This window comes from Cladophialophora carrionii (assembly GCF_000365165.1).
Source record: "Cladophialophora carrionii CBS 160.54 unplaced genomic scaffold supercont1.1, whole genome shotgun sequence".
NCBI lineage: Eukaryota > Fungi > Ascomycota > Eurotiomycetes > Chaetothyriales > Herpotrichiellaceae > Cladophialophora > Cladophialophora carrionii.
The window spans coordinates 2,897,571-2,919,171 of NW_008481816.1; the positions used below are offsets into that span (position 1 = coordinate 2,897,571).

Sequence of the window (21,601 nt, forward strand, 5' to 3'; positions counted from 1 at the left end):
AGCGCGGCGTTGGGGCTGGAGCGCGCCATTAGGCGATAGATTCATGCGCAATGAGCAATGACGATGCTACACACGATGCTCCCCCCTCCACCGACAGGTATCGTCGTCGTCGATGACGATCTGTTGGCGGACAAGACAGAAATCGTCGTCGTCGATGACGATCTGTTGGCGGACAAGACAGAACAATGTCGCCTATTGAGTCTGGCGGATGCTTGGGGCCCAGCCGGCGGCTCGGGGCTTTTGTGAATGACGCACGCGTGACACCCATCGTCCATCGACACGACATCCATCACACGACCTGTATTCCTGTTGCACAGCCCGTGTCATTCCAGGCAAAGGCCATCTCGAGTTCAAACATGAAGACCTAGCCTTTTTTCATTCGCGACGGCCGTGACCGTCCTCCCATATGCCCGCAGCGACCCCGAAAGAATCAACATTCGAGTTACAGTCCTTAGCCAGCAACATGGGCCTCTTTCGGTCACGGTCCAGGCAGGAATATCAGCCCGTACGAGGCGACACAGACGCAGACAGAGACGATGAGAGTGCACGGGATGGATCCGAAGCAGCACCCACGATCGAAGCACCCTTTTCGTGGGTGGAATATATGATCTTCCTCCTGCTAGGGGTTGCCATGCTATGGGCCTGGTAAGACCCTCAAACCCCCAGCGACCGGCAGCCATGACTGACAATCGAAAACAGGAACATGTTTCTCGCTGCAGCGCCCTACTTCCAGAAGCGATTCAGTGCGAGCCAGTGGATCCTGAACCACTTTCAGGCGGCTGAGGTGTCGGTGTCGACCATCACCAACCTAGGATCCATGATAATATTGACGAAGCTGCAAAAGGGGGCATCATATCCAAGGAGAATCTCGTCCTCGCTCTCCATCAACATCGTCGTCTTTGCCATCCTGGCGCTCTCGACGCTCGTCCGCTCGGCCGCGGGGGTCTATTTCGGGTTCCTGCTCGTGGCCATCTTCTTCGCGAGCTTCTCTACGGGTCTGATACAAAATGGCCTGTTTTCTTTTGCGTCGGGCTTTGGGAGGAGCGAGTATACCCAGGCGATCATGACAGGTCAGGCAGTTGCCGGTGTGCTGCCACCGCTGGCTCAAATCATCTCGGTTCTCGCCGTGCCCACGAAGAAGAACAAGGACAATGACGGTGCAGACACAGCGGATGCGTCGCCGAAGTCAGCGTTCATCTATTTCTTGACTGCCACCGTCATCTCAGTACTTGCCCTCCTGGCTTTCTTTTACCTCCTACGGCGAGAGGCGAACAGTCGGGCCTTGAAATCAGCAGCTAAGGCGACAGGGGATGAAGCTTCTGAAGGGGACGCGCTGACGGGAGCGACTCGGAGGACTTCAGCACAAGACGCGCCCGGCGAGGAAGTGAACGAGCGTCCCCCAGTGGCTTTGGGCACGCTCTTCCGCAAGATGCCCTTTCTGTCCACCGCAGTCTTTATCTGCTTCGCGGTGACTATGGTCTTCCCGGTGTTTACGGCATCGATCTTGTCCGTCAACAACATCGACTCGGCCATCTTCATCCCCACCGCCTTCCTGGTCTGGAACATCGGCGACCTCGTCGGCCGGCTCGTGACTCTGTGGCCGAAAATCTCCCTCACCCATTACCCGTTCGCACTGTTTTGTCTCGCCATGGCACGATTACTCTTCATCCCACTGTACTTTCTGTGCAATATCAAGAACAAAGGGGCAGCCATCAGCAGTGATTTCTTCTATCTCGTCATTGTGCAGTTCCTGTTCGGGCTGACGAACGGATATTTGGGCAGCGAGTGCATGATGGGCTCCGGCGAATGGGTGTTACCGGAGGAGCGAGAAGCAGCGGGTGGATTCATGGGGCTGATGCTCGTGGGCGGGCTTACTGTGGGTAGTTTGCTGAGTTTTCTGCTTGGAGACATATAGAATCGGGGCTTTGATATAGACCAAAGGAGTACGGAGTACTCAGGGGACCATTGTTCTGGTCTGTGACAGTTCAAACCCGAGAAGGAGCCACGAAGGTTCCGACACGATCCTTCTGGTGGGCCTGTCTTTCGAGACAGACATGCAACAATCCCTCCGTCGCAGTACAAGCTGTTCGAGGAGTGTAACCAAGGTTGGGGCTGCGGTTTGCATGGTGGCTATCACGATTACAGTATCCCGAGGACCAGTCTGGTTTTTCCTAGCCCGCCCACCGCATTGAGCGGAAGAAAAGACCTGCACTCTGTACGGAGTACCCAGTACTTGAATAGGTGGATGCCTTCGGAAAGTGATATGAGGCACAGCCTTGTCAGCACCGAGACACGTCTCGAACTCTGATGGCCATGTGGTTGCTGAGAACCACAGGCGAATGACACCAGCACATCCTTCGAGCGACTATCGACGAGGCTGTGTCACGCCTCGCCCATATGCCCCATTCTCGCCCATTGCGAAATCCGTCCCCTTGCTGTTGCCGGGAGGTGCCACCTGAGAGCTCACACAGAAGGTCACACAAACGTCGCTCCATACGGAGCACAATGTTCCAGTCTCGAATCTCGCGAGTAACACAGAGATGAGATCTCAATTGCAGGCCCTGGGAAGACGACCATCACGTGTCAGGGGAAATTGAATCTCAAGTGAGGTGGGCGTGAGGTGGAGGTGAGCTGGAAGTGAGGTGGAGGTGAGGTGAAAGTGAGGTTAGCGTGATCTCTAGGCCCGGCACTCGGGGCGCCAACGCGCCAGTCGGACAGTGCTGCAAAAATGTCCGTAGCGCGTTCTTGAATTCAGGAACAGGGCAAAGGCCGATGGAGAATCGTGAGAAGCCCATGAACCTTGATTTCCTCGGCGCTGAGCTTGACGCGCGGGCGCGCACAGTACCCAGCGAGATGGAGATTACTGTCTGCAGCGGACTGTGTAGGAGCAGCCGCTGGACCGCGTGTGCGGAGGGCACAGCGACAGGAACTTTGTCAACGGGCTGAAACACCATGGTCAGCGTCGCCTCTCCTGAAAATCACCCACACCGCACATGCATTTCTGCGCCCACCGATCTGCAACGCCAGCCAAGAATGCCCAAGGAGACAGCGGTAGCACTACCCTCTGTTCCTGTGGCCTGAGCTCGACGCCATCCTCCCTCCGCCTGCCTCAAGCGCCACGACGGGCCGGGGACGCACACGAGAAAACCCAAGACGTCGTGCCCGTTGCCCAAGCTGAATCTCGTCGCAATCAAGCTGGGAGAGCGCACTCAAAAGAGTCAGGGATGGTCCCTGCTGATGGCCCGTTGATGCCCCTGCAGCCAATCACCGCGGCCTGTCAACCTTTCAGCCTTTGGCCGTTTTCTATTCTCGCGCCTGACCGAGTCGACAGCTCGAGTGGCCGCGCACCAATCATGCCCGGCCTGCGTGTTTCAGGAGACCTGGGGCATGCACGCCTCCTGGCCCCTACGCCCTCCATCCGGCTAGCTGCGTCCAAGCACAGGCAAGCTCCCTGCTGGTGACTTTGTCCGTGTCGCCGACCGGGCGCTCGTTGGCTATCGTGGCACCTCAGCCGTGGACCTGACAGACCTGGGCAGCGGAAAGAGAACAAGTCGAGGTCATCGCGTCTCGTTTCTCGTCTCTTGCTGCTGCAGTTCTTCCCTCTTCTTTGTCCGCGACCTTGACCCCGTTCCTTACATATCCTTGACAACAAGTGCTTACGACAACCGACGTCTTTGTGCATCCTTCCGTTAACCTAGTGGAAGGCTCTGGTTCGCCTTGCACCTTTTGCATATACCTAAGTCTCGCTCCTCTCGACCTCCATTCCATACCTTCGCCGCAGTCTACCATTCATCGTTGCAAATCCACAATATACTCTCGCTGGACGAAGACCTGACACATCGCAAATTCCTTCTACTCACACTCACACACACCTCACCATGTCATCAATCATGCCTCACTCCCAATATACAGCCTCTCTCCTGGCTCTCCTTCTGGCCGCGCTGCCCTCCACACAAGCCGCTCCCCTATCACACCTGTACAAGCGAGAGATCGGCACCGGCGCCAAGGCCGGTCTTGGAGTCGGCATCGCCGTCGTGGTCATCATCGTGATCGGCCTCATCGCCTTCTTCGTCATCCATTTCCGCCGTCGCGCCCACCTGGCCACCATCAACAAAGAACGAGCCATCCTCGCGGGCGAGAAGAATCAAGACGGCTCAGACAAGCCCGACAAGTTCGCCCCCGCCCCTGCAAACAACACGGGAATGCCTCGACGGAACAAGTCAGTCAAGGATCGGCTCATGGGACCCCTGTACCGGGGCAGCACCATCGACCTGATGCCCATTCCCAAGCCGGCCTTCAACCCCAACCGAAGCAGCACCATGACCACGCAGAGCGGCGACGCGCCTTTCTTTTCCAAGCCTTGGGCCGGCGGGGAGAGCTCGCCAAGACCCAGCTTCAGCAGCAAGCGCGCCACCAGAATGATGATGATGATGTAGACCAGTGGTCTAGTAGTTACCGTTTGCTCGCCATTATATATCAAACTCCTTTGCTCCTTTTCCATATCGTCGTCTCGGCAAGGGACGTCGCTCGATCCAGCCTGGAACATTGGTTCCGACTTGTCCCTTTCACAACAATTTAAGAAGATTATATTGCCTTCATGGCTCGGCAGGGTGCTTTGGCGTTCTGGACTGCTACACGCGTGTGCTACGCTAGGATACCAATGTGAGAGGGCGAACACAGGCCGGCGTTGGGTGTCTGTTTTTGTCTTTGTCGTTGTCGGTGCCTACAATGCTGTTTACTGTACTTCAGGCACGGCAGGTTTGTTTGTCTGCTTGCTTGCTTGCTTGCTTTGGAAGCTATCGGCAATGCTGTCCATTGTACTCGTCCGCGAGACAATTGCCACAGCGAAAGGGAGACTTGGGGTGGCACTGGCGGTGCAGTGGCATTGGCAGTGGCTGCGGCGGATTGACGAGAAGGCAGGCATGTACCGTGTGCTGTGTATGGAGTACTATTGCTGTAAAGATGCACCGATCTTTCAAAAGACTCGAGAAGGGAACGTCGTCGGATGGGATAGGAGGGAAGTGGAATGTACGGTGTCCTGAGGCCACACGTTCCACCCACCGGATCGATCAATCAATCATCCAACTGACTGACGGTCTGACTGACTTAGGTGTCAATGGAAATCTGCTCACATCCTACATCATACATCATACGTATGTACCTACGTCCCTACCTACCTACCTACTGGTAGACCACAAACATTATACATACAATATTATACAGATATATACAAAGATATATATATCTATCTCAACCACCCAACTGACTGACGGACTAACTGACTAACTGGCTGACGGACTGACCGATCGACTTTTCGATGGAAATCCGCTCACATCTGTCCCATAACCTACGTACCTGACGTACGTATGTACGTACCAACCTATCAACTAGTAGACCACAAACGTTATACTTACAATATACACAAAGATATATATGTATAAACATGTATACATGTATCCAACTCCTCGAGTCACAAAACCTGACATCTTCTCAATGGTGTGAGTGACGTTCCGTTTCCTCCCCATCTACCTGGTATCCGAAGAGGTCCACAGCCCCTGGAGATCGCCCAAAAGAACTGAGAATCATGGTAATTCATGCCTGTTTCTTAGACCCCTTGTGCTTATATGCCTGTCTGGCCCTGTTCATGACACTATCGTTCTACCCCAGCCGCTGCAGTAAATTATGTAGTATGTATGTGACAGTCCCAAGGGGATTCAGACCGATTCGCGCGCTAGTCTGTATACACAAGTACGGAGAACAGCCTAGGTACATACTATGTACATACATACATACGCACGTAGATATAGCACAATAATTTTTTTTTTCGACTGCCCTTTAAGCCGAGCAACTGGGAGGGCAAGGCAGGAGGAGAGGACAGGACAGGGCAGAGACAACAGTTTGATTCTGTATGTGGATTTGCCGTTGCTTCGTTGCTCATGGCGTTTGCATACGGAGTACGGAGTACAGGTGACGGAGTATGCAGTACATTGGATGGATCAAGGGTAGGTACAGTCTGTGCATGTATAGTACAACCCTACTCCGTACACTACAGACCTTTCTGTACTCCGTACCTAGTGTGCATGGGCATTTACGCCTTTCAGAAACGGCACAAGCGTCTTGTAAACTGAACACGAAGAAACGGCACAAGTATCTTACACACTGAACAGGAAGAAACAGCACAACTATTTTCCAAAACTTAACACTACATAGGTAAGTACTCCGGACAAGGTACATATCGACGTGCTGCAAGAGGACGGTATGTCATGAGTGATACTCCGTACAGTACTCCCAAAGAGGCCGTTTGGAACACACTGACCAGGTACCGTACTGTAAATCGCCAGGCCTGGGGAACGAGTTGGACGGTTGAACGACGGACCATTGACCATTTGACCAGTTAGGAATCTAATTGAGCGGACGTGATGATGCCCCTCCATACTCTATGTCCCTTGTACAACGCGAACGACATGTAGCATACTCCGTACAGGCCGTGCAGAAATTCAAATCTACAAAGGGATGGAGTTCTTAGCTAGCACACTTTGCACTCTACGCCCTCCACACCGCACAGCACAGCACAGCACAGCACAGCACACGAGAATCAACCCTCAAACACGGAATGGTTCATCTCGATCCCGTAATCCTTGGCCATGCCTCTCATCATCTGCTCCATGTCGTCGTCCATGCCTTTCCCCCTGCCGAGCGCCTGCTTCAGCTTGGCGTAGTAAAAGTACGCGTCCGTCATCCACAGCACGAACTTGAACACCAAGTGGCTGCCAAAGTACCGCCATCGCTCGGTGAAGGTGAGGTTCTGGTCCTCGGCCAGTGCGCGGGACGCCCAGTTGCCTGTGATTTTGATCCGGTTCACAGGCGAGCCCAGGTACTGGTTGTTCCCCTGGACGATGCGCATGTTCCGGCCGATGAAGATGAGTTCGCGGGGCCACTTGGTCTCGTCGCCGAGGATCTCCTTGATGCCCTTGCGCATGGCTTGCTGCATTTCGTACTGGCGCTTTCTCTTCTCCTGCTCGGAAATGCCCTTGAGGCGGCGCGACACGGACTGATCGCCTCCTTCGTAGGGGCGCATGAGCGTGGCCGAGGCGAAGATCTCGGCGTTGTTGATGCCCCATTCACTGACCACTTCCTTGAGGGTCTTGTTGTCGAAGGTCATCAGCGACTTCCAGAACAGGGAGTACTGATGCCGAAAGGAGGGCGACATCTTGATGTACAGGCCGTGGTCGATCAGGACGATCTCGGAGTGGCCGTTGGGGAGGCGTCGGATAAAGATGTTGCCTGGGTGCGGGTCGCAGTGGACGGTGCCCCAGAGGAACATCTGCGCGGAGAAGAGGTCGACCATGGTGGTCATGACTTCCTTCAGGTCCAGGCCGAGGCCGCCTTTGCCGTCCCGGCCTCTCCACCAGTTCCTGTCGGGTTTCAGCTCGGCATCGTACGATCGGGCTTCCTGCTGCAGCGTGGTGACGGGCGTCTCAGGCGGGTCCAGCGGTGTGCCATGGCAGCCTGGACTGCCGGTGCGCCAGCCGCCTTGCCATGGCCGGCTGATGGCGTCTTTGTCCCACATCCGGACGCCCTCGACCCATTCCGCAGTCATGACACGCTTCGTGGTGAGCTCGTCGTAGACCTTGGGGATGTACACCCTGTCCCGCAGCCGGGGCTCGCTTTGGACCAGCCTCGCCATGTTCTTGCTGTTGTTGGCCTCGTTCTGGAAGTCACATTCCAGCAACAACCGCTCTGTGATGTAGGGGACGAGGGAGTACAGCGGCAGGTCGAACCACCAGGTGTAGATCCGTGTGACGACCTTGAAGGCCCAGAGATCCCAGCCCACTTGCTGTGCGATTTCCCTCTTCTGGATCTTGATGGCCACTTCGCGCCCGTCCTTGAGCCGCGCCCAATGGACCTGGGCAACACTGGCGCTGGCGCGGGCTTTCCTCTCCATGACGCCTGCTTCGGGATCCCCATCGAAGGAGATCCCAAATACCTCCTCGGGTGTCCTGCCTCCGAAGTCCTCTATAATGACCTGCCGGACATCCTCCCAGCTATTCTGCGGCGCATCATCGAACATCTTGGCGAACATCTTCTGAAATTCCGGCGGCAGGATGGCCGTCTGCATTGCGATGGCCTGGCCGATCTTGAGGTAGAGGCCGCCATTGGACCGCAAGAGATGGAATAGCCGTGTAGCGTTTCTGGCATGTACCTCTGTAATATCATCGGCGAACCACGGGTTCTCCCGGAAATTGATCTTGTAGTCCAACGCGGCGATCAGGCCCATGGTAAATGTGCGGGTGCATCGTGCGAGACTTGAGGCGTAGAAGTTCTTGTCCGCCACGTAGATGCCGGTGCCGAAGAGGACGAGATAACCAAATCTTCGTATCCATTTCCTTGTCCTCTTGAACTGTTTCGCCGGCACGGCCTTCCCAAGCGATGCAGGCGTCGGCGGAGCAAAGGCGGCGCGCAGGTGGGATTGAGAGAGCGAGCGCAGCGGCTGCCGTGGGGAAATCCGTCGTGAGGACAGGCGACCAGGGCACGATGGGCTGCGAGGAAGAGTGAAGAGACAGCGGGCGCAGATGCGCCGTCCGCCCACACTCATCGAGAGAGTTGTTGAGGGAAATGCAGCGACGCCGGGCGTGTGACCATCGTGGGCGAACGAGGAAGCAGGCACGCGAGGAGAAAATCGTGCGCCTGGGGCGAAAATCGATGACGAGTATCAACCGCTACTGTCACCACTGTCACCACTGTCACCGGCTGTTGACGGCCATGACTGCGGATTCGAGATCCATCTGATCGAATCTCTGGCGGGTCTCGGGGCCCTGACTTCCGTCCCTGTACATACTGTAACTCGTCCTGAGTCCTGGGCGCCCCCAGAGGTGCTCTGGCACGTGTCTGGCACCATGAATTAATCAGACGCGCAGAGACATGTATTGAGTACGAGTACGAGGTACTCATCTTGCGCGTCTACAGTAAGATCAAGTCCGCGTGGGTGACAGATTCCTCAACCTAGAGCGCTCCCCTTCTCTCATCTCATCAATACCGCGAACTGCTCATGGCCAACTCTAAGCAGAAGTCCGCAGCAAGCCTACCCTCGTGCGTCTTCATCCCCGACCACACCTCCCGCTTGATTGCATCTTCCACGCTTTGTCGATACTTCTCTCTGTACACGGCCTTGACCTTCTCCAGATGCCTGGGCTCCCAGTGCATCCTGACCAGTCTGGAGATCAGCAGCTCGGTTCGTTCCTTTCCCGGAGCGGTCTCGCTGATCGCCTGGTGAAGGAGCAGTGCATCGCGCATTGGCCGGTTTAACGCCCCATTCAAGATATGTGCCAGCGTCTCGCCGACCAGGTTCCGTGACTTGGAAATCATCTGCCTTGCGAAATTGACGCCGTACGTCCGCTCGAATAATCTGAGCACTTCGCGTAGGTGAGCGTCGCTGCGGACCACGATGATCTTGATCATCGCCGTCTCCCCACCGGGGGATTCTAGCGCCTCCGCCAGCTGCACCACGTCCTGTTTCACGACCTTGATGTCTAGCGGCGAGGACTCGGGCATGCGGCGCTCTTCCAAGGCGAGGAGGAGCGCCGTGCGGAATTTGTCGGCTCGGAGTTCCCTATCAGTCGAATTTAGCAGGAGTTCGAAAGTAGGCACGGGAGAAGAGACTCACGTCTTGATGCACTTCTCCAGATCATCGTTATATTTCTTGTCCTTGAAGCAATTTTTGATCTCACGGATATCGCTGTTCGAGCGGCCCATCAGACTCTCAATCAGCAGCTCGCGTCTGGATGCACCTCCTTGGTACCACGAATTCGCCCAGTATGCCTCGCTCTCCCACCGTCCGAGCGCAGTCGCGTAACAAGCTTTCCCCAAGTTGCCGGGAATACGCATCTTGATGTGCTTCGCCATATTGATGCCCTGGCCGCTCACTTTGGCATGGTTTTTGTACTCGGCTTTCAGGGCGATTAGATCATCTGTCGTGAGCCGCGGCAGGATTTGTACCAATGGTCTGGGGTCGGGAGGAGAACGAGTGCCTGATAGGGCAACAGCGATACATTTGGCGTCTTCTGTTGGATCGTAGAAGGACACAGACTTTCTTTTCCCGTTGCCTCCTCTGGGCGATAGTATGCTCGAGGAAGGTGACCGGTCGCGGTGGCTACTTCCTGGCTCACGCAGTTCCATCTTTACGTTGGTGTCGATGTTAGGCAGACGGTGTGGGCGGACTTCTTCGGTCTTCTCGGTAAAGGCGAGACCGCCTTTCTGTCCTTTGGTGTATTTCTCCTTTTCTCTTTCAAGCTTGCGAATTTTGCGTTGTAGGTCAGCGTCTGGATCGTCCGAATCACCGTCTAGTCCTAGGTCCAAGTCGGACAGATCAGAGTCGTCGCGGTGGTTCGCCAGCACCAAGGCTGAAGGCATGGGAGATATGGACTGGTAGGTCCCTTTGTATGGCTCCAACAACGGTGACGCCGGTGGTTTGACACCATCATTGGAGCTGTGTCGACCGACACCCAGGGTTGCAGCGCCCAGCGCTGCTGATCCTACCGCCAGGCCGGCCATTCTCCTTGATACATCGTCAGTCGAGGAGGCGTACTTGTCGCGGGAGTCCTTCTTGCTCCGTCGGTCGTACTTGTCGTCATCGTCGTCATCATCATCATAATACTTCTTGTTCTTGGGTTCTCGAGTCTCATATCTATCCTCCTCGGGCTGGCTTCCTCTGGGTGTACGGGCTTCGTATTTGTTTCTTCTGCGGTCACTGTCGCTGTCTTTGGAATCCTTCGGTCGCGACCGTTCGTACTCTGATGGTCGGGTACGTTCATACTCTGATGGCCGGGTTCGTTCATACTCTGTCTTTCTCTGACTTATCTGACTTGGGTCTGCGTACTTGAATTGGTCGACGTGGGCGTACTGGGGTGCGCCCGATCCACTGTACGAGTGCATGTGTTGAGCGGTAGGGCCAGCGTCGCCAGGAAATGCTCCCGGAGCAGCGTACCGCGGGTCTGTGGATCCATAGCTGCTATGGCGAGCTGCTGCAGGTCGGATCTCTTGGTAGGAGGCCGGGGGTTGACCATATGTTCCATTGGAGTGGCCATTGCGGTCATTGTATCTGCGACGAGAGTCTGAAGTCTCGTCTTCTGAGTCGTCATATTTCTTCCTGCTCGACCTCTCTCGCGTCTCTCTGCGTCGATCGGAGTCGCTGTCTGACTTCTTCTTGGAGCGGCCATATCCCCTGTCATCGTCGGAAACAGGGACGTCCCTCGTGCGAGTGTCCTTGCTTGACCCGTACGAGCGGTATTTGTCCTCCTCCTCCTCGCTATTATCCACGTATTTTCTCGAGCTACTCTTCCTTCTTCGAGTATCTTCCTCGTCGTCCTCGTCGTAGTATTTCTTGCTCGATTTCCTTTCCTTGTATCTGCGCTCGTCTTCTGATCCCGACTCTTCTTTAGCGTAGATCCTACTTGACCGTCTGCTGCTATACTCGTCCTGGTCATTCACGTCCTGGCTGCGAGTGTCGCGGGAGCGTGACCGCGACCGATCCCTGTCGCGGCCGCTGGGAGACTTCGATCTGGACCGGCGATCGTCCCTCACGCCTAGCATCGACGACATTCTTGAGGTGGGTGGGACAAAATCAGCGACACAACCTACCTGACTAGAGTTATGCCCGCCTGCTTCTGGCGGAACACACGAGAAGGGGGACGACCGCTGAATAAAAGCCTCGCCAGCGAAGTCATGCGGCTCCCTTCAGTTTGGCTTGCTTCCCCTGTTGGCACGCGTACCAGCCAGCCAGCTTAAGGCGCACATTGGCTAGGACGGCCAAACGGCCCCCAAAACTTAGCGGTACCATCGGCGCTAGGGTAGCAGATAGGGAGAACAGGGGGGGCTGGGGAGCGTTGGAGGGTCCCTGGGCGATCGAATAAGGCCTGCTGTTGAACCACTGCTTCCATTCCGGGCGGCGGTTTCAGCTGGCCCGTGGTCTACCTCCTCGGCAGGGACTCCCCACAAAGTCATGCCTTTCGCGCCCGTTTTCCTTTCGCCCCCTGCCGTGTCCTCGTACTGGGGATTCGGACGTTCAACGGCTGCGGCCCAGTGTCAGCCTTCTAACTTTCCTGCACACCTGCGTCGGTGCGAGATGGCCCGGATATGTATGTTGAACGTGTGTCACACAGCAAGCGTCTCTCCCCGCAGTCATGTCTCTGCATCTGTGGGTGGCGTCCCACGCCTTCATCCTCTGTGAGCTGCTCAAGCTATGATATAGAGGGTCCGGTAAGTCTTCCAGGAATACAAGAACCTTGTGCAGCAGGAGCTTTGCAATTTACTCTTCCTCGTCATGATGATGCGTTCATCTCCCTTCTGGCCCTTGTTCTCTCAAGGCATACGACACCGAGTCCTTCCACGCAGCTCGCTCCTCACCCCTCGTCGCACAGTCAAGACTCTCCCATCGTTCTCGCTCGAAAACAAAACCTGCGTTGTCACCGGCTCGGCACGAGGGTTAGGAAAAGAATTCCTCACGGCGTTTGCCCTCTCCGGCGCTCGCGGGGCGTGCATCGACCTAAGCCAGAAGGACTGCGAGGCATCGATCGCGTCAATAGCATCACAAGTACAAAATGCATACCCGGACGACCCCGTCCCCGAGTTACGAGCCTACGAATGCAACGCCACAATCGAGTCCGACGTCAAGTCCACATGGGCTAAGGTAGTCGAGGACTTTGGCAAGGTTGATGTGCTAGTCACGGCTGCGGGCATCGTCGACAACGTCGAAGCGGAGAATTATGAATATGCTCGGTGGCGGAAGATGCTGGATATAAATATTGAGCAAGGCCATTTCGTGCTCGCTGAAGAAGGAAGAGAAATGCTGACTTGGGTCGCTTGATCTAGTGGCTCGTGGCTCTTTGCCCGCGAAGCCGGCAAACACATGCTGCAGCACAACATCCAGGGATCCATCATCCTGATCGCCTCTATGTCTGCCACAATCTGCGTGCGTCCCCAGAAGCAAGCCGCGTACAACACCTCAAAGGGCGCTGTGCAAATGCTGGCCAAGTCGCTCGCAACCGAGTGGGGACCAAGAGGCATCCGGGTAAATAGCTTGAGTCCCGGGTACATGAAGACAGATCTCATCAAGGGACTGCTGGAAAACGAGGGTAAAGAGCTAGTAGGGAGTTGGGAAAGGGATATACCTATGGGGAGAATGGCCGAGCCGCACGAGCTCAGAGGGACAATTGTCTGGATGGCCAGTAAGTTTCCCACGAAACCCGTCAACCCGGCTTAATGCAGTGGCTACATCTGTGCCATGCTCACGAGAGGAAGGTCCAGCAAGCTCATATTTGAATGGTTCGGACGTGGTGAGTTCACCCGAAATAATGCTCGACAGGCGAGAAGTAGAGAAGTAGGACACACTGCTGACCGCGTACGTAGATCGTCGATGGAGGCTACACAAGTGTGGGTATCCTTCTCTCTCCGAAGGGCAATCTCTTTCAAACAGCCATTGTTGGATCTTCAGAAGTAACGCAGGCTGATTGACGCTCAGTGGTGAATCTACCGAGCTCAGCACACCGGAGGGTCGCATCGAGGCGTGCTTGGTGGGTCGCGCGTCGGCGGGTGGAAGGTGCAGATGGCACGAGTCAAGACGGTCGTCGAAGAGATTATGGTGCTCGTGGCCTAGATTTACATAAGATGACACGGATGGTCGTGAACCGAAAAGGAGGGCGGACTCCTGAGGTGGATGGGTCCGACCAGTTACTCAGTACAAGGTCAAATATAAAGATACTGAACACCCACAGAACGCTGAGCCCTGAAAGAATGGTCCAGAAAATGGCAGCGTGGGCCGCCTCGACTGCACACAAGCACTTTTCATAGCGACGCGGTACACATTAAATGACACGAGTACAACGAGGGAGCAATAAGATTGCGGCATTCGTGTCCTTTTGAGTAAGAGCTATCTGCATAACCCATCGTGGACACGAAATCTATCTATGACTTGTCATGGCACAGCACATTTCCCTTGTCGAGAAATGGGATCACTGCGCATCATTTTGGTGTTCCAGTACCCCGAGTCGTAGCAAGTACATGATTGGTGATCGTTGGGAAGGTGAATCGTTGACAGGAAGAGTCGATGTTGGATGGCAAGAATTATGGCGAAACCATGAAAACTCCGGTATCAGGAGTGCTGAAAGAGAATTTTCCACAACCTTCGCCACACGAAACAATACCAGTGAGATGGATTGAACGAATTTCTTGCGCAAGACATCTATTTCTTGCCAGCCTTGACAGCAGCCTAGGTAGGAGTGGGTCAGCTTCTGAACAAAGGGAGCAAGAGGACGGAGCGCAGCTTACCTTGGTGACCTTGCCACCAGCCTTCTCAGACTTGACGACGCTCTTGATGACACCGACGGCGACGGTCTGACGCATGTCACGGACGGCGAAACGACCAAGAGGAGGGTAGTCGGTGAAAGCCTCAACGCACATAGGCTTGCTGGGAACCATCTTCACGATGGCAGCATCACCAGACTTGATGAACTTGGGGTTGTTTTCCATGGACTTGCCGGTACGACGATCGATCTTCTCGAGGAGCTCAGAGAACTTGCAGGCAATGTGGGCAGTGTGGCAATCCAAGACCGGGGCGTAGCCAGCACCGACCTGACCAGGGTGGTTGAGGACGATGACCTGGGCGTTGAAGGAGTCGGCACCCTTGGGGGGGTCGTTCTTGGAGTCACCAGCAACGTTTCCACGACGAACCTCCTTCACGGAGACGTTCTTGACGTTGAAGCCGACGTTGTCACCCGGAACGCCCTCGGCGAGCTGTTCGTGGTGCATTTCGACGGACTTGACTTCAGTGGTGACGTTGGCGGGGGCAAAGGTGACGACCATACCGGCCTTGATGGTACCAGTCTCAACACGACCGACGGGCACCGTGCCGATACCAGAAATCTTGTAGACATCCTGGAGTGGGAGACGGAGAGGCTTGTCGGTGGGACGAGCAGGAGGGTCGATGGAGTCGATAGCCTCAAGGAGGGTCTTGCCGGTGGCCTTGCCAGCCTTGGACTCCTTTTCCCAGCCCTTGTACCAGGGGGCATTGGTGGAGACGTCGATCATGTTGTCACCGTTGAAGCCGGAGATGGGCACGAATGGAACGGACTTGGGGTTGTATCCGACCTTCTTGATGAAGTTGGAAGTCTCCTTGATGATTTCGTTGAAACGATCCTCAGACCATTTGGTGGTGTCCATCTTGTTGATGGCGACGATAAGCTGCTTCACGCCCAGGGTGTAGGCGAGCAGAGCATGCTCACGGGTCTGGCCATCCTTGGAGATACCGGCCTCGAACTCACCAGTACCAGCGGCAATGATGAGAATAGCACAATCAGCCTGGGAGGTACCAGTGATCATGTTCTTGATGAAGTCACGATGACCAGGGGCATCGATGACGGTGACGAAGTACTTGGGAGTCTCGAACTTCCAGAGCGCGATATCGATGGTGATACCACGCTCACGTTCGGCCTTCAGCTTGTCCAAAACCCAGGCATACTTGAAGGAGCCCTTGCCGAGTTCAGCGGCTTCCTGTGACACGGAGTTAGTTGATCAGGCTCGGGAAAAAAGTGTGAAATCACGTGATGGCCAATACCCCTCCCCCACCAAAATTTTTGGCAGATTGGTGATAAAGGACAGAGTGAGTGAACGGGAAGGGATGAAGACCGTAAAGGGCGACCAACCTTCTCGAACTTCTCGATGGTACGCTTGTCGATACCACCGCACTTGTAGATCAAGTGGCCTGACTGTGTGTGAGTGTTTTTGCGTGTGCCATCATTTTTGGGGTCTTCTCTTACCAGTGGTGGTGGACTTGCCGGAGTCGACGTGTCCGATGACGACGACGTTGATATGAGTCTTCTCCTTACTGTAGAGATGGAGAACGTGTCAGCGATGTTCATTGATATCAGATCGAGGCTCACTTCGAAAAGCGAACCCTCGCGCAGGCAGATTGAGATGGTCACTTACCCCATGGTGGCGGTTGATTTGAAGGTTTGATTTGAAGCCTTGTAGTTCTGTGGCAGATACTAGAAGAATTCAGAGAAAATGCTCAGATACCACGGCTTGCGTAGAGGTGCTGATGAATGTCAGTAGTTGTTGACGCCAAAGGCAGGGGGTGGGTTGATAACTCACTGAGCGACGAAGGAGGAGATTGTGAGAGACAGAGAGTGTGCGGAAGATTTTGTATGCCTGCGGGAGGGACTCGGCTTGGCAAAATTTGCGGGCGAAGTGGCTGTGAGTCAAAAGCCGCCCGCAACCGTCACTCGCCTTCGCTGTTCCTCAGTCTCAAGTTTATTCAAGGCACAGAGTATTTTGCGGCCCAAGCCCCACTACAGAAGTCGACTCACCTCTCAATCATGGCCATTCTCCCGTCAGCCCACTGGTTCGCGCGCGAATGATTGGCGAAAGTAGTCTGAAAGCTTCGGCATGTGCTAGATCCTGCATGTCGAACCTCGCATCTATTCTTGTAGCCAATTGGAACACCACATGATCTACACCGGGCTCAAAATTCGTCTTCGAGGCTGTTATATCATAGTGGCGATTGTTTGCGTATCCACAACAGTAGTACTAGGTACCTAGGTTTGCGCCGACGGCGAAGACTACAGTATCGAGAAACAAAAAAGATTTCAACATCAACCTTTGCTTCCATTCAGTTGTCGCCCCTCTTGTGTGTCCCCATGTGCTTTAGTATCGGAGTTAAGAGTCATCAGCTCCATCTGACTCGGGGCCAGCGACTAACTTATCATGGCACAGATAACCTGTAGGCAGAACCAGGCAATCTGGGCGCCGCCGAGTCATGATACTGCTCGCTAGCCTTCTCTTCTCCTTTATGCCGCAACATGCTGCCTGGCTTCCGGTAGGTAGCACGGTGTGAATCCTCGTTCAGCCATTGATTGAGAATGACTGCCGTGTAACTACCCTGCTCCCGTCCTCACTGAAGAGTGTGAGTCAGAGTTCAGGCGACATCGAAGCACTTGTCGGGCTGCAGTGCGCCAGACTCACCTTCACACATCGGGGACTGTCCCCGTGCTAAATCCTATGCCTTGCAAAGCTCTGCCTGGCGCATATGGAAGCTTCCGCACAGCGCCCTCTTGAAGACCGATCTGATCGACAGTTGTCTCCATTCTTTCTAGTCCTCAGCAGGTCTTATGCCAGCAATGGGACACTCAGCCAAAAATTTCGTGGTAGAGGGCAAGGGTCGTGTGGTCGACAGGTGGGGTTCGATCAAAGGTGGAGGCTTTATCATTAATATTCTCTCCATTGCTTGCCGCATTCGATACACTGCAATTGATCAGTGCTCAAAATATACATGAGGACCTCCTTATCTCATAGCGTACCTTGAAGAAAGAGGTGGGTGGCTCGTCGGCACTTCGTGTCTGTAGCTGGTAAAAGTAGGCTTTCTTTGAGTCGCAAGTCTCGTTCGGACAGCCTCCAGGAACTGAACAAATTCCACGGTTAATGTTGCCTTTTCCTGACGCCTTCCAGCGGAGAGCATACCTTCGTTGACCGGCAGGTCGGATTGCTCCTCGCCGAGGATGTCATCCTTTTGCTTCTGCTTCATGTATGTCCGCTCGTAGTACGGCTGGTCAAGAACGAACTGGTAGGGGCACGTCCTGCAGGTAAACGCATTTCTGCCCTGGGGGTATTGGTCATTTCCCGGTGCTCTGGCAATCGTCAAGCAGTTGCAGCAATACGGGCAGACTGTTGTCCATGGTCAAAGCTGCTTCTCGAGGTTGGGGCGAAATATCCCTACATGTCGGAGGCATAGCGATCGATGTAATTGAGCCCACTGCTGACCTGGTCACCTGGGTTCAGGTTTGCGAGTGGTCTCTTAGGGGGACAGAATTGTGTACGTCCTACTGAAGATACGATCTGGTCACTGCGCAGGAGAATTTTGTTACGGAGGAGTACTCGTACTGTACACGGCAGTCCTTGGCAGATTTGCTCGGATTATGCGGGGTCGATGGCTGGGGGGTTTTGCCAGAGGGCCTGCCTGATCTATCATCACCCGAAGCGCTTCTGAACGCAACCGACCTTGCTACGCACAACCTGCTGCGCTTCTTCTTTCGCCCTCAGTTCGACCTTGACTCGACCAGAGTCAACTTACTTCTATCCTATCGACCTTTTCACATAGCCGAAGTTGAAGACTCCCCGCTACCACTCCCGATCCTCTCAAGTCACCCCTCAGGCGTTCCAGGCACCTGGGTTACTCGCACGCAGCTGTTCTAGTCGTGTTGTGGCGCTGCCGTTCGGCTGTTCTCGCTGCCCTGGTAGGCGGCCACCATGGCCGAGCACGTTGATGTGAGCGTGGCATGCATTCAGTATGGTGTAAGGCTGACAGGCATTTGCAGGGAGCGTCGCCCAAAGAACAGATACTCGAAGCATGTCGGAGAGACAATGTTGAGTTGTTTCACGAGGTCTTGAACGACATGAAGAATAAGAGCAAGGATCAGATAGCTGAGTTCTTCAACACTACAACAGACACCATGGGGAACCATCTGTTGCACGTCTGCGCCAACTACGGAGCCTGTGAGGTTGCCATTGTGCTTCTGCCGAGCCTCAACTGACCCGTGTATAGACGATGTTATGGACGAGCTACTCAACGTGGAATTTCTCGAGTGCGATCCGCTAAACAGACGAGAGGGCGAAACACCGATTCATTCAGCCGTCAAGTATGCCAATGAGCGGGAAGTCGAACTCGGTGAGGCAATGGCGAAGATGTTGATTGATGCTGGAGGCGATCCAAGAGTCAAGGATAAACATGGCAGAAAACCCGCCGAGATATGCACACCAAGAACCGAAGGACTCCGCAGTATCCTAGTCAAGGAGGAATATGTGCTCAATGAAGGTCTCAAGAGTTCCGATGTCCACCCAGACGACGACGACGCCGATGCAGGGCCACCTTCGGATGAGGATTGATTGCATGATACAACACCACTATGCGCCCATCCACAAATGACCGATCTGCGGCGCAGTCTGGCAAAGATCAAGCCTGCTTGTCGGCGATTACAGGGCTGTGCACGGCAAACGGTGATTGGAATCTCCTCCGCTAGTCAGACCAAGCCACATGATATGCCGTTGGGCTGTCAAAGTCAAACTAGCTTCCCCTATATGATGACCGCCGAAAGCTCGCTGGCGAGTAGGTGCGGTCGGGAAGACTGAGCTTCAGTCTTGGTGACAGCTTCTCGACAGTGGATTGAGTTTTGGGAAGGCTGTTGACAACAAAAGCAATTAAAGCACCCTACGCCTTTCCCTCTTCGTTCTGACTCTCGGCCTTCTCCTTAGCCTTCGTCCTCGCTCTCACCGACAAGATGAGGCAGATGGCGCATATTATGCCTAGCCCGTCAAACCCGACCGCAAGATACCAGGCTCCTCGATATCCTTGCAACGGCTCGCTTCCACCTGAGTTGACATGTGTTTCAACTGTCCCCGCCATGCCCAGGCCGATTGAAATGCTATAGTTGATCACCGTATTGATGAGGGATGCGGCCAGACCTTGGTGTTCGGCAGGCATGTGATCGGACAGTACAATGTTTCCAGAAGGGAAGCTCATATCCATTCCCCACGGTGTGACCAGTGTGGCGACGAAAGTTTGTGCCCCTATCCAGTTGTCAGCTCTGGTGGACTGCGATTGTGCCTCGACGAGACCTAAAAGCCACGCAGAGACAAGCCTGAACGAAACCTACAGTATGTCTGTCGGACCGGCATTGTACCAAGCAGGATGTTTCCCGTCAGAAAGGCACTCATGCTGATGAGCATGATCCATCCAGACTGGATTCTTGCAATCAGGAAGCCCGTCGTTATCGCAGCGATGCAGCCCGCAATACACGTGGGTGATAGCTGAGCTGTCGACAAAAGAATCGAATGACCTCTTTCGAGCTCGAGGAATTGCCTGGACCCATCAGCGGCGGTTAGGAGCAAGTCGCGCGATGAACCGTACCACAAGTAAAAGACCCATATTCCGAAGCTCATCCACCCGAAGGCTTCGCATCCAAACACCAGATTCGTATCCACTGTAAGTAGCGACAGCGGCACCAATGGATACGACGCCCGGTACCGTTCCAGCCAGAAGAAGATAACCAACAGGATGACACCGAGTATCAACAGAACATACACATACACCTTATCCCAACCTGCAGCTGGACCCTGATTCCAGGCAAAGTTGAAGAATATCAGTCCGACAACCCCCACAACGGTGCCAATAGCATCCAGCTCCTTGAATGTCGCTCTGGGTCCTTCGACGGGCATGGGCGGTATAACAAACACAGCCAATACTCCAATCGTTGCCAACACCATGGCCATGACCCAGTACGCCCAAGGCCACCATACGAATTGTGTAAAGATACCGCTGAACACCGCTCCGATCACGAAGCCACTGGGAGCTGTAGCACCGAATATGCTCAACACCATATTCTTCCTCGGGCCCGGCGGGTATGTCCTCGTCAGTATTGCCACTCCATTGGGGAGCAAGATGGCGGGACCAATTCCCTGCATACCCCGGCAAAACGCGAAGAAGACGAGCGAGTGAGAATAGACCGCAAATCCTGCGATCAGAGACCACAAGGCAAACCAGGAATAGCCGAGGATGAAGAGAAGTTTGTGGCCGTACAGATCACCCCATCTTCCAGCCGGGAGGATGAATGTGCCCACCGTCAGGGAATAACCGGCTGCCAACCATGATAACTGGCCCGGATTCGTGGTGTTGAAGGAACGGCCAATGACGTGCAAAGGTGCGATAGACTGCGCCAGGGCTGCTTGAGTCATAAGCTGTGCAGAGCTGATGACTGCGATGAATGCGATCTCGCGTGCCACAGAGAAGGAGGGTGCTTTGGTGGCCGTGGGGACACGGGAGACCGTCTGAGCCAGACTGGGTTGCTGTGCGAGCGTGTTCTGCTGTTGTAGGGTGGAGGCTGCTGAGCCGGTCTCATGTCGGGTCAAGTCTGAGGTCGTACTTCCTAGAGAGGTGCCTATATTGCCTGGCAGGACATCGGAGGACTTTCGATGCCTGCTCTGACCACCGACCGCTTGCTCGTCTTCCTTCTCCATCACAACGTTCTTTTGGTGGTAGCGTGAGCAAGTCCCGGTCTCTAGTCACCTGGGAGCTCGGTACGGCGGAGGGCGGACCAGTTCTCGAGTCACCAAGTCAATCCGCACCGCCGATATTTCCCTAGCTCCCACTTTTATACATCCAGTATTATCGTATCTCACAGTCGCGCACGAGTTACGAGTCACGAGTATTATGCATGCTGCGGCCATCAGTGGCGTCGAGGCAAAAAAAACAGACCACTGACGAAAACATGACGTCGTACCTCGTACGGGTGAAGTGGGTACGGTGTCAAGAGGTTGAATTTTCTCGGAAAACCTCGTCGACCAAATATGTATGTAGTCGTACGAGGACGAGTATAATCACGCGAGAACCAAGCCCAAGGACCAACCACCAAAAGGGAACGCGCGAAACAAACGTCGGAGATAAAGAAGAATAAGAAGACTCTTTCACAATTTGTGCGAGAGTGTGAGTACCGGGGTGTTTTAGTGGCAATTCCTTATGGACTTAATTACTGTAATGTGCTGTGATCCTTTTGATACGGAG

At 54.6% G+C, this 21,601-nt stretch overlaps 9 protein-coding genes across 9 annotated transcripts; 4 read left to right on the plus strand and 5 right to left on the minus strand.

Moving 5' to 3' along the window:
- Window positions 1–463: 463 nt before the first annotated feature.
- G647_01018 (uncharacterized protein) lies at window positions 464–1,915 on the plus strand (the record flags this gene model as incomplete). The annotated part of the gene is made up of 2 exons (XM_008724420.1): window positions 464–645; window positions 700–1,915. 2 exons carry the CDS (start codon window positions 464–466, stop codon window positions 1,913–1,915), a joined length of 1,398 nt encoding a protein of 465 aa, XP_008722642.1.
- Window positions 1,916–3,890: 1,975 nt separating this feature from the next.
- Window positions 3,891–4,436, plus strand: G647_01019 (uncharacterized protein; the record flags this gene model as incomplete). Its single annotated transcript, XM_008724421.1, has 1 exon — window positions 3,891–4,436. One exon carries the CDS (start codon window positions 3,891–3,893, stop codon window positions 4,434–4,436), a length of 546 nt encoding a protein of 181 aa, XP_008722643.1.
- Window positions 4,437–6,595: 2,159 nt separating this feature from the next.
- On the minus strand, window positions 6,596–8,596 carry G647_01020 (uncharacterized protein; the record flags this gene model as incomplete). The annotated part of the gene is made up of 1 exon (XM_008724422.1): window positions 6,596–8,596. One exon carries the CDS (start codon window positions 8,594–8,596, stop codon window positions 6,596–6,598), a length of 2,001 nt encoding a protein of 666 aa, XP_008722644.1.
- Window positions 8,597–9,030: 434 nt separating this feature from the next.
- On the minus strand, window positions 9,031–11,598 carry G647_01021 (uncharacterized protein; the record flags this gene model as incomplete). Its single annotated transcript, XM_008724423.1, has 2 exons — window positions 9,031–9,610; window positions 9,665–11,598. 2 exons carry the CDS (start codon window positions 11,596–11,598, stop codon window positions 9,031–9,033), a joined length of 2,514 nt encoding a protein of 837 aa, XP_008722645.1.
- Window positions 11,599–12,319: 721 nt separating this feature from the next.
- On the plus strand, window positions 12,320–13,258 carry G647_01022 (uncharacterized protein; the record flags this gene model as incomplete). Its single annotated transcript, XM_008724424.1, has 2 exons — window positions 12,320–12,853; window positions 12,914–13,258. The coding sequence occupies 2 exons, from the start codon at window positions 12,320–12,322 to the stop codon at window positions 13,256–13,258; spliced, it is 879 nt and encodes a 292-aa protein (XP_008722646.1).
- Window positions 13,259–14,236: 978 nt separating this feature from the next.
- On the minus strand, window positions 14,237–15,983 carry G647_01023 (elongation factor 1-alpha; the record flags this gene model as incomplete). Its single annotated transcript, XM_008724425.1, has 5 exons — window positions 14,237–14,263; window positions 14,323–15,543; window positions 15,696–15,754; window positions 15,810–15,877; window positions 15,979–15,983. The coding sequence occupies 5 exons, from the start codon at window positions 15,981–15,983 to the stop codon at window positions 14,237–14,239; spliced, it is 1,380 nt and encodes a 459-aa protein (XP_008722647.1).
- A 1,273-nt stretch (window positions 15,984–17,256) lies between these two features.
- Window positions 17,257–17,777, minus strand: G647_01024 (uncharacterized protein; the record flags this gene model as incomplete). Its single annotated transcript, XM_008724426.1, has 4 exons — window positions 17,257–17,292; window positions 17,349–17,449; window positions 17,509–17,712; window positions 17,765–17,777. The coding sequence occupies 4 exons, from the start codon at window positions 17,775–17,777 to the stop codon at window positions 17,257–17,259; spliced, it is 354 nt and encodes a 117-aa protein (XP_008722648.1).
- A 517-nt stretch (window positions 17,778–18,294) lies between these two features.
- G647_01025 (uncharacterized protein) lies at window positions 18,295–18,930 on the plus strand (the record flags this gene model as incomplete). The annotated part of the gene is made up of 3 exons (XM_008724427.1): window positions 18,295–18,312; window positions 18,363–18,540; window positions 18,590–18,930. 3 exons carry the CDS (start codon window positions 18,295–18,297, stop codon window positions 18,928–18,930), a joined length of 537 nt encoding a protein of 178 aa, XP_008722649.1.
- Window positions 18,931–19,252: 322 nt separating this feature from the next.
- G647_01026 (uncharacterized protein) lies at window positions 19,253–21,057 on the minus strand (the record flags this gene model as incomplete). The annotated part of the gene is made up of 3 exons (XM_008724428.1): window positions 19,253–19,611; window positions 19,698–19,903; window positions 19,952–21,057. 3 exons carry the CDS (start codon window positions 21,055–21,057, stop codon window positions 19,253–19,255), a joined length of 1,671 nt encoding a protein of 556 aa, XP_008722650.1.
- Window positions 21,058–21,601: the final 544 nt, after the last annotated feature.